Here is a 15,125-nt window from a genome sequence, read left to right as displayed (position 1 = left end):
TTGTTGTTCCATTTCTCTGTCTCCAGACTTAACAATTAATTTCATAATTTCTGCATTTTAGTATAAGTTCAATTTCATCTGAAAATTCATCAGATAACCCTGGTATATCCCTTAGCTGAGCCAAGGGAGATTTAATGAATACTGGCAAAGCCCCAGCACTTCTTCCCTGAGCTAGAAGAGGACTTCTCACTGCTGCAGCACCAACTATTCAGGCATGAGGTTGGGAGTCTTCCCTTTCTCCTCTTCCCAGAGCCTGACACTCCAGGTTTAGGCCTGGTTTAGAAAAGCTGATGTACAGTGACAATTATTCACAGTGAAATTCCAGTACAGCCCCGTGTTTTGTCTCCTACAATTGCCATTTACAGATTCCTTGGGAAGAATGACAACAGAGCAAATTCATGTGGTATTTCCCCTAATACTCTCCCAACATCTGACTATTTTTAGCTCATGGAACTTTTAATTCCCATGCGAGTTTGCTTTGTGCTCTAACGGATCTCTCATACTTTCACCATCTTTGAATTCTTGTGAACTCCTTGTACCACAGCATCCTTTGGCAAAGTGGCTTTGGCTAGCCACCTCCTTGAAGAACCTCCTCCATTTGTTTGATTTTCTGCCCCTCTAATATTTCACTTCATTTTCATTTTATAGTTACTAGTTTTTCTGCAGAAAGAGACAAGGTAATCCTTATCCACCTTTCAACACTATGTCTTCTGGTAGCTCTCTAGCAATTCCTTTAAGCTGTTTCTTTTCTAGGGTGAAGAGTTCTAGACCTCACAGTAATTCCTAATGTAGGGGTTGATTTGTGCCTTCTGCTGCATTTCTGTAAATCTTCTCTAGGTATCTCCCTTTTCTGTGACAAGGGGACCAGCACTTCACAGTACATGAAGTGCAGCGAACTGCAATTGTATACAGTGATCCTGTATCTTTTGCTTTGCTGTCAGCTCTTTTCCCAATCATTACCAATATTTTAATTCCCCCTTTTGACTGCTGCTGAGTACCAACCTGATGTTTTCATAGCACTATCATTCTGTCAAAAGGTCTCCCCTGAGTAGCAGATATCACTGCAGAGATCACTACTGCAAATGTGAAGTTAGGAGTGGTTTTTTTCCCCCATGTATCACTTCACATTTACCCATGTTGTGTTTCACCTGCCATTTCATTGTCAAGTTTCATGAAGACTTTCTGAGATTCTTGACAATTGGCCATTGTTGTTACTATTTTGAATAATTCACATCACCAATAAGCTTTGCAGCTCAATGTTCAAACTTTTTCTAGGCCACCTATGAATATAGTGTAGATGTGAGGATCCAGCACAGACACCTGCAAAACTCCAGTGGTAACCTGGGTCCATTATGATGATCCATGCCAGGATTTTCTCACTTGTGCCATAGCTGGGATGTTTATCAGGTAAGGTAAGGTACTTTACCACCTTTTTATTTTTGTTTTCTTGGTTCCCAAAATTTTATTTTTTTTTTAAAGAAACCAGAGAATAAACAGTAGTCATCACAGCATTTGTTGTTAAAGACTAGAGGAGAGATGAAGTTCCTTGTGGTGACACTGAGGTTTTCAGTTTACCAATGACAAAATGAGAAGTACCACAAACCCCAAAAGTAATTCCCTTAAAAAGGAAAGCAAGCAGGGTAGAAATAGCGCAAGAACCCACTGATATCCAGGCACATAGGAATAGTACCACCACAAAATCCTTGCCATCCATCCTCCCACGAGAATGCCACAAGATATGATGGGGCTGGTACACATGCCGAGTTCAGTGGAACTTGTGGGTACAGTTCCTGTAAAGAGAAAGCCTAATGGCATCTGGCTGGCTATTATTCAGGTTGCTCCAGCACAGATTTGTCATCTGCTTTGAAAGTATTTAAGGTGCTTGACAAGATGCAGAATGCAACAGAAACAAATCAGCAACTTTCTAGTCTGCAAAATTTTATTAAGCAACAGCTGGACAACTCTTACAACTCCAAATCATCAAGGAAAAATAGGGCAATCAGTCCATCTCTCAATCATGTAGACAGTAAAGAATCTGGACAAACCACACTTTTATAGGGAAACCAACAATACTTTCTAGGCACCTCCTGCAAAATCTATTACACAAGATACATGAAAGGAGAGGCATATCAGGGTAGTTTTTAAGTACAACGGAAACCAAATATACCATGGTATATTCAGGAAGGAAAAAAAAAAGAGATTAAAAAAAATACAGTTAAAAAATAGTCTAGGTAAGTAAAGTTCACAAATGATGTACCAAATTTTCAAAAGTCTTAAGAAAAGCATGCTGGGCTTGCTCACTTAAGAATGCATGCACCTGCATGACTCTATGCTCATCCAATTTAAAAGAAAAAAACAAACAAACAGAACATAAAAAAACCCCCAAACGAACAAAAAACCCCACAACAAAACAAAACAAAAAATAAAAATCCCAAATCACTTTCAAAGTTATAGTACCAAAATAATGCATTTATAAACAAATGCAACTCCCCTTCTTTTTCAGGAAACACTACAGTGCCTTTTCAGTCGAATGCATCCCCATGCTATTCCACAACACCATATATTTTATCTACAATAAACAACGAGATCTTGAACAGACATACCCTTCCCCAAACACACAACATATAAACGGAAAAGGAAGCTGTGAACGCTGAAATAATAAAACAAAAGTGAAAAGCAACCAAAGGCAAAACAAGTATCAAGCAAACTAAAGAAACAAAGGGAAAGTTAGAAAAGTTCTGAACAAATAGCTTCAAACAACATAGGTATGAATTACTGGCCAAGCATTATTCCTGTGAAATACTTGAAACTCAGGTGTCTACACACTGTTCCAAAATTTTTCTCTTTTATTATTACTTTAATCTTTATCTGGATCTTAAGCCATCTACTTGGACAGTCAGATAAAATTCCAAAGACAGACAACCTTTGTCAGGATTTAGAATTGCTGAATCAGTCCATATTTTAAAACTGTAAACCAGAGGATTAAGAACAGACTGGCAGGCTTTGACAACACACCATCTAATTTTTGCATTGAACACTCTGGATAGGTAAGTATTTGGTGTTCTCGTTTATTTAATTTTGTCTTACAAAATCATCTTTTCTTGATCCTGCAGTCAGCTCTGCGTTAGCAAACCCGTACACTTGCGTAGTGCTCCCAAAGAATTAATTTGCCTTGAAACACAAATTTTTTGTTACTGATTCACGTGCATAATCAAAAGTTAAAGGGTGAAGCTTTTAGTTTTCTTAGCAAGAATTGCTTCACTGAATCTTATTTCATTCTTTTGTTTCATTAATTGGTTTTGCCTTAAAAATTTTCTAGATGCAGCAACAATCAAACTGCCCAAAGAAACTCCTGATACATCTTCAGTGACTTCAGGCAACAGGGAAAGCAGTCTTTTCATCTTTAAACATCTCCATTGGACTTTTTAAGAAAAAAATTAAATACATACAAAGACAAAATAATTCACATAGACCATTGTTCACAAGTAGTAATTAATACTATTCCTTTGAGAATGGTGCATGTAAATTCCAATCTGTAAAGAGGACCTGTGGTGCCTCCCTGCAGTCTACTCCTGAGGGCAGCAAGACTCTAAATTGGTATTTACTAATGAAGGTTTGTGCCTTGAAGGGGAAGAGATATGAACACAAAAAACATTTGTGTACTAGGATTTTCCCATTTTTGTAAGCAGTATAGCTGACTTGCTCTCTTACACTAGGAAAACTATTATGCCAATCTCTAAATAACATAAACACCTTGCCCTCCTGTCCTGTTATGGAATCCTAGAAATGCAAATAAAAGTAAAAAAAATCTGAATGACTACTCCATGGCCAGGATTTTACTTCTAGCATTCTTCAAAGGGGGGTTATACTGAGCTGCCAACACAGCTGTTGGCTAATGCTCTAAAATTTCCTTGAATGGATGTATGGATCACACAAGTCATTTTACCTTATAATCACACAGTAATGGGGAAGTACATTTTGGGTTGGATTCTGGTCTCTTATGTGTCTTGGTGTAACCATGTAGTAAGGCTGGAAGTTGGCCCTCTGTCAGCATACCACACAAGGCTCAAGCCTCATCTCTTACCCATCTCTAAGTCTGATTTACTGGTCTGGAGTAATCTGGGCCCTGCAGACATGCAATTTCTAAATTGTTGCTCTGGGAAACACTCTTAAAAATTAATGAAAATTTACTGTGTCTTCTCTCCCTTTACATTTGACCAAATCAGTTTTTGCACTTGCTGCTCTTTTTATATGAGGATGTAAAATGTTTCTGAGAGGTAAGAGGGCAACCAAGGGTAACATAGGATCACACACATCAGGGCTGCAAAAAGCAAATGCACAGAAATTGTCTGAAGCAACAATCAGACAAGCTCCAAAATCTGTTTGAAATTTCTGAGAGGACACTAAAAAGAGACATTAAGGAAAGCCTGGATCTGTGGAGAATTTAGGCTGAAGGCTTCAGCAAGGTTAGAAATCCTTGTCTAACACCTGTAGACCTTCATGCATCTTCATAAAAACAGTGTTTTACTTGTGGCTGCATCATGGGAAACTTTTGTAACTGAGATGAACCTGTATGCAGATTTACTGATATTCAGGCAGCCCATGGCACATGTTACTCAGTCACTGGAACTAGTGCAAAATTGAAAATGTGGTAATTCCTTTGCTCCCTTTGTCACCCCCCACCTTCTCAAAGCTTCTCAGGATGTTGCAGGAACATGTATTTTTATTGTTTAAAGCCAAAAATTGCCACTCTTTTTTTATGCCAAACTTTAAATATCAATGTTTAGATTCTGTTCAAGATCTATTTGGAGGCTATCTCCATGATTTTTTTTTAAATTCTCAGGTTTTCGGGTGCATCCCTTTGCAACTCCAGCAGAGCAGATTCTGACTTCAGATGGACACCGTAGCTGCTGGCTGGCATCATCCCAAAGCTGCTGCAGCCAAAACTCCATAGCAGCTTCATGCTGCTCTCAGAGCAGACCCAGAAGGATGAGTGGAGGAACACCTGCTCCAACAGGTCTCCTATGGAGCATCTTGAAGAGGCAAAGCTGCTGCAGGCACCGTCAGGGCACAGCTCCATGAGCTCTGTGCAGCATCTGCCAGAAGCACTGTGGTGGTGCTGGAACCAGCTGAGCCCGGCTGAAGGAGGAGCATTGCTAGGCTGAGCAGAGGAAAATGCTTCAGAGGAAAATGCTTCTACTGCTACACTATTCCTTGTGCCTCAGCTTATCCCAAGCTGGTTTGCCTGTACTTCCACCTGGCACTGAACTGTGCCATCGCCAAACCCTACTGAACTACAGTGACCTCCTTACAAACGGCCCGTGCCGTTATACCCTGTCTCATCACGTAACCCACCTTATCTTGTACATCAAGAAAAAGCAAACCACACCTCCTATTTTTTATGCCACTCCCAACCAAAGTATAGTTACAAATAAAGAAGGAAAAGAGAGGACAGATTCCTGCAAGTCCTGAAGAACTCACCTAAACATTTGGTAGTCTGCACAGTTCCCCATAGCAAACTCATTGTGTTTAGCTGCCAAAAGAATATTTTTTGCCTGCATTATGAAGTTTTTGCATGTTATCCAGCAAAACCAGGTCTTCCTATAAGCATTTTTAATTTCTTGCAGCAAAATTTACCTGCTAGCAAACAACTGCTTACAAAGATGCTCTTTAAATATAAATAAGTGTGAATAATTCACTGATACATAGTAATAAAATAATCCCTAAATCACTCATTAGATTATGCAAGAAAAATAATTTGTTTTTTGGACATTAACAGGAAATCTGCATTAAATTATCTTTTAAAAAAACACTTAAAACTCCCTAAAGAAAAATCAAACCCAAACTAAAACAAAACAAACAACCCAACAGAAACAAAACAAACTCCCTAGACTGTTAAAATTATTGCACAACTGAAAAAAAACAAGCTTTGGAAAAACATCGTTTACTAGTGGAAATTACTGCATGTATAAAAGAATTAGATATTTCTGAACACTTTGCTACATTCTTCCTGGAAGAACTTAAATTACCTACAGAAAACTGGGTTTTACTAACAAAATAGAAAATGTAACACCTATATTTTGGCTGAAAGCAACAGCAGTCTTCATTACTTAAGTCATTAATCGGGGGCATTCATAAATTTCCTATATTGTATCTCAATTGAAAATAAAATTACTTTCACTTGTTCTTTTTATAATTTAGGATCCAGTTGTACAGTCAGATTTCTATGTATTTACCATTCTTTTCATTAACATTATATATATTTGAGAGTATTTTCTCTCTCAAATACTGGGGATTCCCTACATATTAAAATCATTAATTAAAGAGACTTGGCCGTATTATTTTCAAAAAGATAAAAAACTGTCATATCGATTTTTTTGACAAGTAAATGGAAAGGATGTTGAAAATAGCATTTGTCTTTCCAATTTTTTGCTAATTATTCCTTGTTCTTTGCTTGGGCAGAAACCAATGCTCTTTCTATGCCAAGGTTCTCTGTGAGTGTCATCAAAAGGATGCAATCATGACCTGGACCAAAGAAACCAAATTACAAATTCTGTTACTTGTTTTATTGGCTTCAATTCTTGGTTCTCCATTAGAATAAAACTACCGATAACTGGAAAAATTTGGCAACGAACAAAGTGAAGAGGATACTGTTCTCTGGAAGGTTAAAGAAACTGCAAGCAGAAGTCTTTATTTAGATTAGATTTGCTTCAGAAAAGAACATTCTCATTGTTTCCACGTCCTAACAATTTCAGCTGGTGATGTTCTTCCAGCTGAGTATTTCTGACACATGACTAAGTGGCCCTTGCCTCAGCAAGCAAACAAGCCAGCCCTGGTATGGTTCTTGTCTTACAGCGTTCACTGTGTGCCTGTCAAACAATAATTAGGGTACAGCTGGTTAGCACAGACCTTAGGGCAGGTGAGGCCTCTCATCAGCCAACTTCCCTCCTTGGGTAGTGGAATTAGTGGACTAAGAATTCAACCTACTGTTTTTACAGTATGTAACTCCTAATAGACAAAGGGCTTAACAGTATTTCCTCAATAAAAAAACAAGTGAAACATTTCCATTGATTTTCTAGGGACTGGAACCATATCTATTTCACTTCCACACATATTATACATACAGGCACTCAAACTGCTGAATAAATCAAGCATGTGAAAACACAAATGGGCCCAGATAATTAATGGAAACAAAACTAATTAATAAAAACCAACAATTTGATAGATGCCAAGGGTAATGTTAAGCCTGACCACTCCCACACACAAGCAGAAGCTGCTAAGCTTTGGGATAATACAGGCATGGTCCCATCTACTGGCTCACTCCTTCCTTCCTACTTCTCTCCTTCGTCTCTCCAATGACACCATCTCAAAAGTGGTTTTTCCTGGACCTACCCTGTGAGGCATTATCCAGTCTAACTCATCACCTCCCTTGGCAACTCTCTGAAACTCCTCTGTTGGCATTACCCCTCCGTACTATACAGCTCTGGAAGCCTCAACAGAGCACAGGTTAGAAGATCACTGCATATTGGTCATTTCTACTACAGCAGGGTCTTATGTGAAATATTCCTCTAGAATAAATCAAAGGCAACACACATCTGCCCTACTACTAGGACTCAAGAAAAACAAAGAGAGAAAATCATACATATTCATCTTAAGTTATACTAAGTTTTTCAAGTAAAGAAGCTAAACTGTGTATGAAAGACAAAGCAGTTGTTGACATCTCAACCAGCATATCTTTCCCAGTGGGTCTTCAAAAGATCAATTTTTGAAAATAATCTGCTGTGATGTTTTGTAATCTAATGTCCAAATAATTATATTAATAGCTTGGGGGTTTGTGTATTATTGGTCAAACTACTTCCATTTCAAAACATATTCTGTAGCAAAATGCTAACAAGGAGAAAGAGAGAAAGCAAATAAACGTGCAAATAAACAACACATAGACAACAAAGAAACTCTTCTGTGCAAGGAACCTTCTGAAATGCTCAACAGGTCTGCATGTGCACCAGAGAGAACTGCACTGTCACACTAATGTCATTAAGCTTTCCTCTTTCACACTCCATGTAGACACTGGTATCTTGCTCTTAGCTGGAGCAAGTAGCAAGGTGGATGACAAAAGACATGATTCTGTCCAGTTTTTCATTTCTCTTTCAACTCATTTGTTCTCCAGCCAGCCATGATGTTGTTTCCTTTAATGAATTTAAAGGACACTACTGTCTTCTTCCTAATTCAAGCACTGTTGTAGAACTTGATTGATATTGATTGCTAAGAGGACTAAATACACTGGGTCTTCTCATTTGCTGGAAAAACTTTGTTTACATGGTGCAAACACACTGAAATGAGGAGAAAGCACAGGCACAGCCTCAGAGGTACACCTGATCACACTGTACCTCTCCCAACTACAGGCCAAATCACAGAATACTGCAAACAATGTGAACAAAAAGCAACATTGATGATTATTTCCTCTCCAGTTTTCTATCACCTACTGAAATATGTTTATGTCAGTAACAAAAGCAGCAATGCTTGTAACTATTTGCTCCTCTGTTTTCTGTTACCTACTGAAAGATGTTTATCCCCCTTAACAGCATATGAAACAAGCAGACATCAACTTCTTTGATACAGTGGGTTTTTAAAACCTGGTCCTAGCCATGACAGAGTTAATTTTTGCAGTAGCCAGGAGAGGGCATGGCTAGAATCCACAGGTTAGTCTATACGACCCCCCCATCATTTTCTGGGGCTGTGGGAAGAGGTCCCATGTGAGTGGCACAGTGCGGCAGCACGGTCAGGTATTGGCAGAGGTTCCCCCGTGGTGAGCACACGCGTGCAAATCCTTCACCTCTCGTGCACTCTGTTATTAACACTGCTGCTGTTACTCTTTGTTTTCTCATTTCACTGCTCTTCGCAGTAAATCGTTCTTCTCTCTACCTCTGATCTTTACCTTTTGTGCCTCCAATTCTCCTCTCCATCCCACTGCAGGGAAGGGAAAATGGGAGGGGAAGTTTGCGGTGCATGGTTTGAAGTGTTTTGCTGGGAACACTAAATTGGAGAATACCATTCCTAAACAATGACAAACACCCACTGGCAACAATTTTTTCTCTTCTGAGTAACATGTCACTTTTTATAAATTAAACGTTTACCCACATAAGCCGCTTTGGAACCTGTGGTGTTCATACTAGCAGGTATCAGAAAAGAAAGACATGTCTTCAAGTATTACAGCTTCTTTTCTTTTTTTTACTGCTATCATTGATGTTTCAGTAGTAGAGGTACAAACTGGACCAGAAAAAGTCATGTTCCCTGTTTTAAAAAGAATAGCATGAGATAAGGCAGTCTATCAAAAAGAGCAGTCTGTTTTAATCCCCCCATGAGCTTACATCAGCTACTGTAGCACACACAGCAGAACCACCACAGCAAGCCAAAAGCCACACTTCTCCACGTAACACTGAATGGTTCTCAACCCTTTGATCTTTCTGACACCCAGCACAACGCTTGAAAAGAAAAAGAAACTGGAAAACAAACAAGCTAACAAACAAACAAACAAACAGAAAACAGCCCCCCACCCTCCACCCCGTGACTGATTAGAGTTAATGCCCTTCTGGAGGGCACCAAGAGACTTTTCCAGTTTTACTGCCTTCTTAACTCCCAGGCATTTCTGCACACCTAAAGCAGGCTGCCCTGACATTTTCCGGTTTGGACTTCATAAGTAGGTTAACATTTTCCTCTCTCCAGTCTCTGCTTTTTCATTTGAGGCGTTGAGTCACATTAGCCAGAGCAACAGCAAAGGCTTGCACTGCAGAAAATGGATATTGAAAGTCCAAAATGTAAGCATTGCCATCAATTCTTCCAAACTGCATCACCTGGGAAGCCGAGGAAGAGGAAAAGGAAGGGAAAAGAGAACAAGGTCAAAAAACATGAACCACAGAAAAGGAAACACAGAAGAGAATAACAGCAAAACTTTTCTGCTCCTCTGTACGAACACCTCCCCTTCTCAGTTAATATGATTGGAGCTACGGACAGAATGGGGTATGATGGCAAATAGTGAGAGCACTGTATTTTTAATCTGTATAGAGTATTTGACTCCACTGAGTAAACTGATAAAACATGCTAGACTGCATACAGCATTGGCTTAAGTAGCTTGTCATCAATTACTCCAGGACACATGGGTACACCAGCATCACACTTCCTACAGGAAAACATCAGTCTCTCCCTCAGAAATATCTTACCATCAACCCATCAGGAAAACAGACTTTGTTTTCAAAGAAAGGAGCTTTCAGGGAAAGGGAATAACCAATTTCCTCACTCTAGTACTTCATAGCTGATAAGGTGTTTATTCTTTGCAGTTCTGTGCCCCTCTGCATAAATATCTTCACTAGCACATAATTATGGCAAGAATGAATTAGCAAAGGGGGTAAGAGAGCTGTTAGAAATGCAAAAAAAGCAAAATTAGTCAGGTTGTTCATTGCTCTTCCACAGGGAATATCTGAAGTTTGGCCTATTATTAGTACTTCTTCACTCGCTTCATTGGAAATCCAGATTTTATTTGCTCTACAGCGAAGATCTTTGAGCTAGAATGGGGGCTGACTGTGGAAGTCAAGGCAGGCTTTGTCACCCCAGCAAGAAAAAACCCTTGGTTGGGTGGTTTTGCACAGCTGCCCATGTGGACATATCCACAGCCATTTAACTGAAGAAGAAAGAGGGTACGAATGGCTCTGATCGCTGCCTTTGAGCTGTTGTTTCATACAAGCAAAACCAAAAGACTGACCATGCATGTCAGATACTTAAGATGGCTAACTTGCAACTTAAATCAGAGGAAGATGAGAGCCTTGATATCTTTAGTAAACTGAAAGTGACTTACAGCTGGCAAGGAAATAAATAGGAGTTTCCTGAGTCTCAGGAAACAGTGGTGCTAATTAGCACCACTTACAAGCCTGGTGTCATAGTAGTAACATACCACTCTGGCCAAAATTAAATGTTTTGATTTTTTGAACTAGCCATTGACCCTTCTACCCACAGGTGGTTCAAAAGCAGCCCAGGAGCACTTTGTTCTGGGGTGGGTCAGTGTCTATCTCCTCTAGCATTAAGAGCCAACCCCAGGGGCCTGGTAGCTGCTCACAAGTAGAAATTTTGGCATGAAGGGAAGGTAACTGTCTTAGCCACCTGCTGCCTGGCTAACCTTTGTGAGCAGGGTGAGAAGGGAGCAGTGTTCATTCAATCAGCTGCCACCCACAGCCATCACTGATGGCAAGTGCAGCTACCACTGCAGAAAGCTATAGTGTTTATTACAAAATCTTCAGCAGTGAGAGCCAGACTAAAGGAGGCCTTTGTTCCCATGTCTGACTGCAATAAGACCAAACATATTTTGTGTATTTACTTTACAGCTGAACTTCACCCTACCTGCTGAACTTAGACCTTTGACAGCTGTTTTTTATCAACCACATGGCAAAGCTTTTTTTTCACTGAACAGCTGACACAAGCAGGAGGCACACTGCAGCATGAGAGACAGCTGATTCCTGGCACAGCTTTCCCACATACTGGCCTCCATTCCAGCAAGTGTGTGTCACCCCTTCCTACCTGTCGTCCTTCCAGCTCAATCTGGAAGTTTTTTGCCGACTCCTGGGTCACCCGCCCTCCGAAGTCCAGCTGGTAGACTTGTGTTGCCTCGTTCCACAGTGGCTGCTTGTTGGCCATCACATACACAAAGCCTTGGCTTCCCAGTCGCCCATCCTCCTTCTCACTGGCCTTCCGGCACTTGAATTCATCCAGCTCACTGGCTGTCCTCAAACTCCTTTTGGTTTTCCAACCCTTTTTACTGCCCTGGCTCTGGTTCATCAGCTCATCTCCACTGATAAAAAGCTCTGGCTCACTCTCTGAACTGTCCTGAAACTCATTTGTCTTGTTTAGTTTCTTGGACTTCAGCTGATCTTTTTGGCTTTTGACCTTCTTCTTCTCCCTCCCCAGCCGAGGGCTGGCTATCAGTGAATTGAAGTCAGTCAGTGTCCTTGCCTCCTTTTTGACCTTGCCCTCAGTGATAGCCTGCACATTTCCTTCCTCAGCTCGACTGTCCAGGCGTTTCCGGCTCTTCTTGCCAAATTTGTCTGTCCTTTGAGGAACAGGGCTTTCTGTCAAGGAGAGCACCTCCTGGAACGTGTCTGCTGTCTCCACCATTACCTCTGTGCCCACATGGCCCTGCAGCTCTGCTGGCGGGGGAGACATCACTGGCTTCTCCACCACAAGGAGCGGCTTGGGGGGCAAGGTGCCCTGGGGGTTCTGTACGGGTGGGCAGGCGCTGTAGGAGCTCCATGGGTGCAAGGCGATCGGTGGCAGCTGTAAACTAGAGCAAGTGCTACTTCCCGGGTACATGGGTGGCAAAGGGCAATAGGAGAGGTTGGATGGATAACCTGGCTGAAGCACAACTGTGGGGTCCTGCTGTGCAAACTGTGTTGGGGCCAGAGCTTCTTTGGGGGAGCAGGGGGCCTGCATTCCCTGAAGGGGTGGGGCACTGTAGCTTCCTGGGTAAGGTACTCCAACTCCATAACTTGTCTGAAAAGTGGCAGTGGGACTGGTTGGAGACTTGGGGGAAACAAATGGCACTCTAGACATATCCAGATGTTGAGCTTGACCAATGATGAGTGGAGGAGGTTTTAGAGGGTTGGGCACTGAGCTCTGAGATGTCCTTTCCTGAGGAACCCATATCTCTTCGCTCACCATAGGATCCCACTGGTACGGCGGTGGTCGTTTTACACTAAGGGTAGCCTCTGTCAAGGACACAGGTACGTGCCGTACTGATTTCTCCACTGGGCAGTGCTGAGAAAGGGCCTCATCCTCTGTGAAAGCGGAGTTGATATAATCCGCTCGGTCACGGGAATTGTCAGGCGGGCTCAGCAAGCTGTAGGAGGACTGGGAGGTCAGAGGTGAAGTACTGACAGAGTGAGCAATGACAGAGCTGTGTTGGGAGCCACTCCCTGCGCTCAGATCTGGTCTCATGCCACCAATAGTGGAAGTGCTGCTACCAGTACTGGCACTAGCAATGCTGCCCGCCCCACCAGCACTCGCGCTGCCGCTGCTGCTGCCAGCGCCGCCACTGCTGCACTGGCTGCAGGTGTACAAGGCTGTGGGCACTCTCGGCTGGTACTGTGCTGACACAATGTTGCTCTTAGCCTTAGGGGGAAGTTGCAAGGTGGCTCTCTGACCATCCATCAGCTGAGCCATTTTTAGGGCTGCCTCTCTGCTGTTCCTCCGCAGAGTAGCATGAATGATACTGCTGTCCAGCCTCTGCGCCATGCTTCTGCCCTGGGACAGCTGGCTGGCAATGTCAGGGTAGGGCGGCGGGTCCCCGGTTGGGATGGAGTAACGGGGGACCGTGAGCCGGTTCAAGGTGGCGCTGGCGCAGGGCTGCTGCATCTTCTTCTCGGCAGCTGTGATGCGCAAGGTGGCGGAGCTGCCGGGGCCCGGCAGGGTGTAGGTGCTCTGGGCACAGAGCATCCTGGTGCGAGGCCGGCACACCTCCTCCACATTCCCGCTGCTGTCGAACGTCGTTATCCTCTCGTACCCCAGGGGCGTCTGGTAGTGCCCCGCCGGGTAGAGGGAGAACTCCCCCTTCTTGAGGCAGATATCGAGGGGCGGCTGCGGGGGGCCGGGCGGGGGCGGCAGGGCGGCGGCGGGCACGGCGGGGATGGTGCCGGGGTAGGGAGGCGGCGGGTTCATCTTGTTCAGCTGCAGCTCCTGAGCGGCCCCGAAGATGACGGCGTCCCCTTCCAGCAGCGGTGGCCCCGGCCGCGGGGCCTTGGCCTTCGGCGGGGGCTCGTGCTCGCGGTCGCCGTGGTCCCGCAGGTCGGCCAGGGCGATGGCGGGGGGCGCGGGCGGCGGCGGGGCGAGCGGCGGCGGGGCGGGGCGGCCCAGCTCGCCCACGGCCAGCGCCCCCGCCCCGGGAAAGCGCCCCGGAGCCCCCGGGAAGGGCCCCGGCCCCTCGCCCCCCGCCTCGGCCGGCGGGTTTGTCAGCACGTCCAGCTGCACGTTCTGGTTGGCGAGCAGCGACTGGACCAGGCCGATGCTCTGCGTGGGGGACATGGCCTGCGCCGAGCTGTGGATGGGCGCGATGGGGATGTTGACGGTGCAGGGCGGGCTGCTGGCGGGCGCGCCGGGGGCGCCGGGCACTGCAAGGGACAACACACACAGAGCGTCACCGCCGGCCCGGCCTCCGCTCCCCGCCCCGGCACCCCTCCCTGCCGTGGCCAGGCCTGGGTCTGGGGCCTGCCTCAGTCACGGGGGCGCCTTTCCGACTACCTGCGACCTGTACGGACTCTGCTGCGGCCGGAGGGGCTGCTGCTACCTGTTCCCAAAACTGGTGGGTCAGGCCTCGGTGGAACACGTAAGCCAGCCCGACTCCCATCGCACAAAAGCCACTCGTAACAAACAGTTGGGATCAACTCCAAAGCCACTTCCCGCGCGCTTCAGGGCGCACTTTCAGCCTACGCGACGATCCCCTTGGGCTGTCACGCTATCAATCAGCATTCACCCATCATAAGGTTTTAACTGCTTCTCCTCAAATCAATAAAGGTTTTGCTAAATCGGGACTCACTGGTTTTCAGGGAGGGACTTTTGATAGTAAATACATCAACAAATAACTGAACAAAAGAAGCAAGCAAACAAAAGAAGTGGAGGCTAAGAAAGTTGAAGAATTGCGCTGAAGGTACTGTATAATATCTTGTATAAGGTTCCTAGACTCAATGAGCTTGGGAGAACTGGAGAACACAGACAATACTTGGGAAAAGCTGAGTATAGTGGGTGACAAACCAACCAGCAATTCAAAAGGAAGGAAGCTGAAACAGGGAGAGAGGAATATGATGGAATGAAATGCAGACAAAACTTACAAAAATTCTCAGAGTCCCCCAGACTGTGAACAAAATGGGCTTAATTTGAGTAATACAAGCATTTCTTTTGAAGTCCAGAGGACTACTCTGATGCTTGGGTCAGACAAAAGCTTTGCTGTCAGCAGTTGAAACCCTGCTCTGAAATAATGAGAAATTTCCATTTGTTTCAGCAGACTTTAGCACAAGTCTAATTGTTTTGCAGTGCTCACACTCCTTCCTCTTTAAAGGGTACTGGCATGACAGCTGCTTCCATAGTTCCAA

The 15,125-nt window shown here is 44.0% G+C and overlaps 1 protein-coding gene across 2 annotated transcripts in view; it reads right to left on the bottom strand.

The window, feature by feature from the left end:
- Positions 1-9,734: 9,734 nt before the first annotated feature.
- The window catches only part of TULP4 (TUB like protein 4), a 112,198-nt gene continuing 106,807 nt past the window's right edge, over positions 9,735-15,125 (bottom strand). The window contains exons 13-15 of one of the 2 annotated variants that reach the window (XM_062488881.1): positions 13,071-14,147; positions 11,566-12,956; positions 9,735-9,851 (exon numbers count right to left, since the gene is read on the bottom strand). In XM_062488881.1, the coding sequence (XP_062344865.1) occupies positions 9,735-9,851; positions 11,566-12,956; positions 13,071-14,147 (2,585 nt within the window). Of the gene's footprint in view, positions 9,852-11,565; positions 14,148-15,125 lie in introns of both variants that reach the window. The other variant, XM_062488880.1, reaches the window with a different exon arrangement.

This window comes from Cinclus cinclus, chromosome 3, assembly GCF_963662255.1.
Source record: "Cinclus cinclus chromosome 3, bCinCin1.1, whole genome shotgun sequence".
In the NCBI taxonomy this organism is placed as follows: Eukaryota; Metazoa; Chordata; class Aves; order Passeriformes; family Cinclidae; genus Cinclus; species Cinclus cinclus.
The sequence above is the reverse complement of the archived record's forward strand: the minus strand, read 5'-3'. Positions and strand labels throughout refer to the sequence as shown.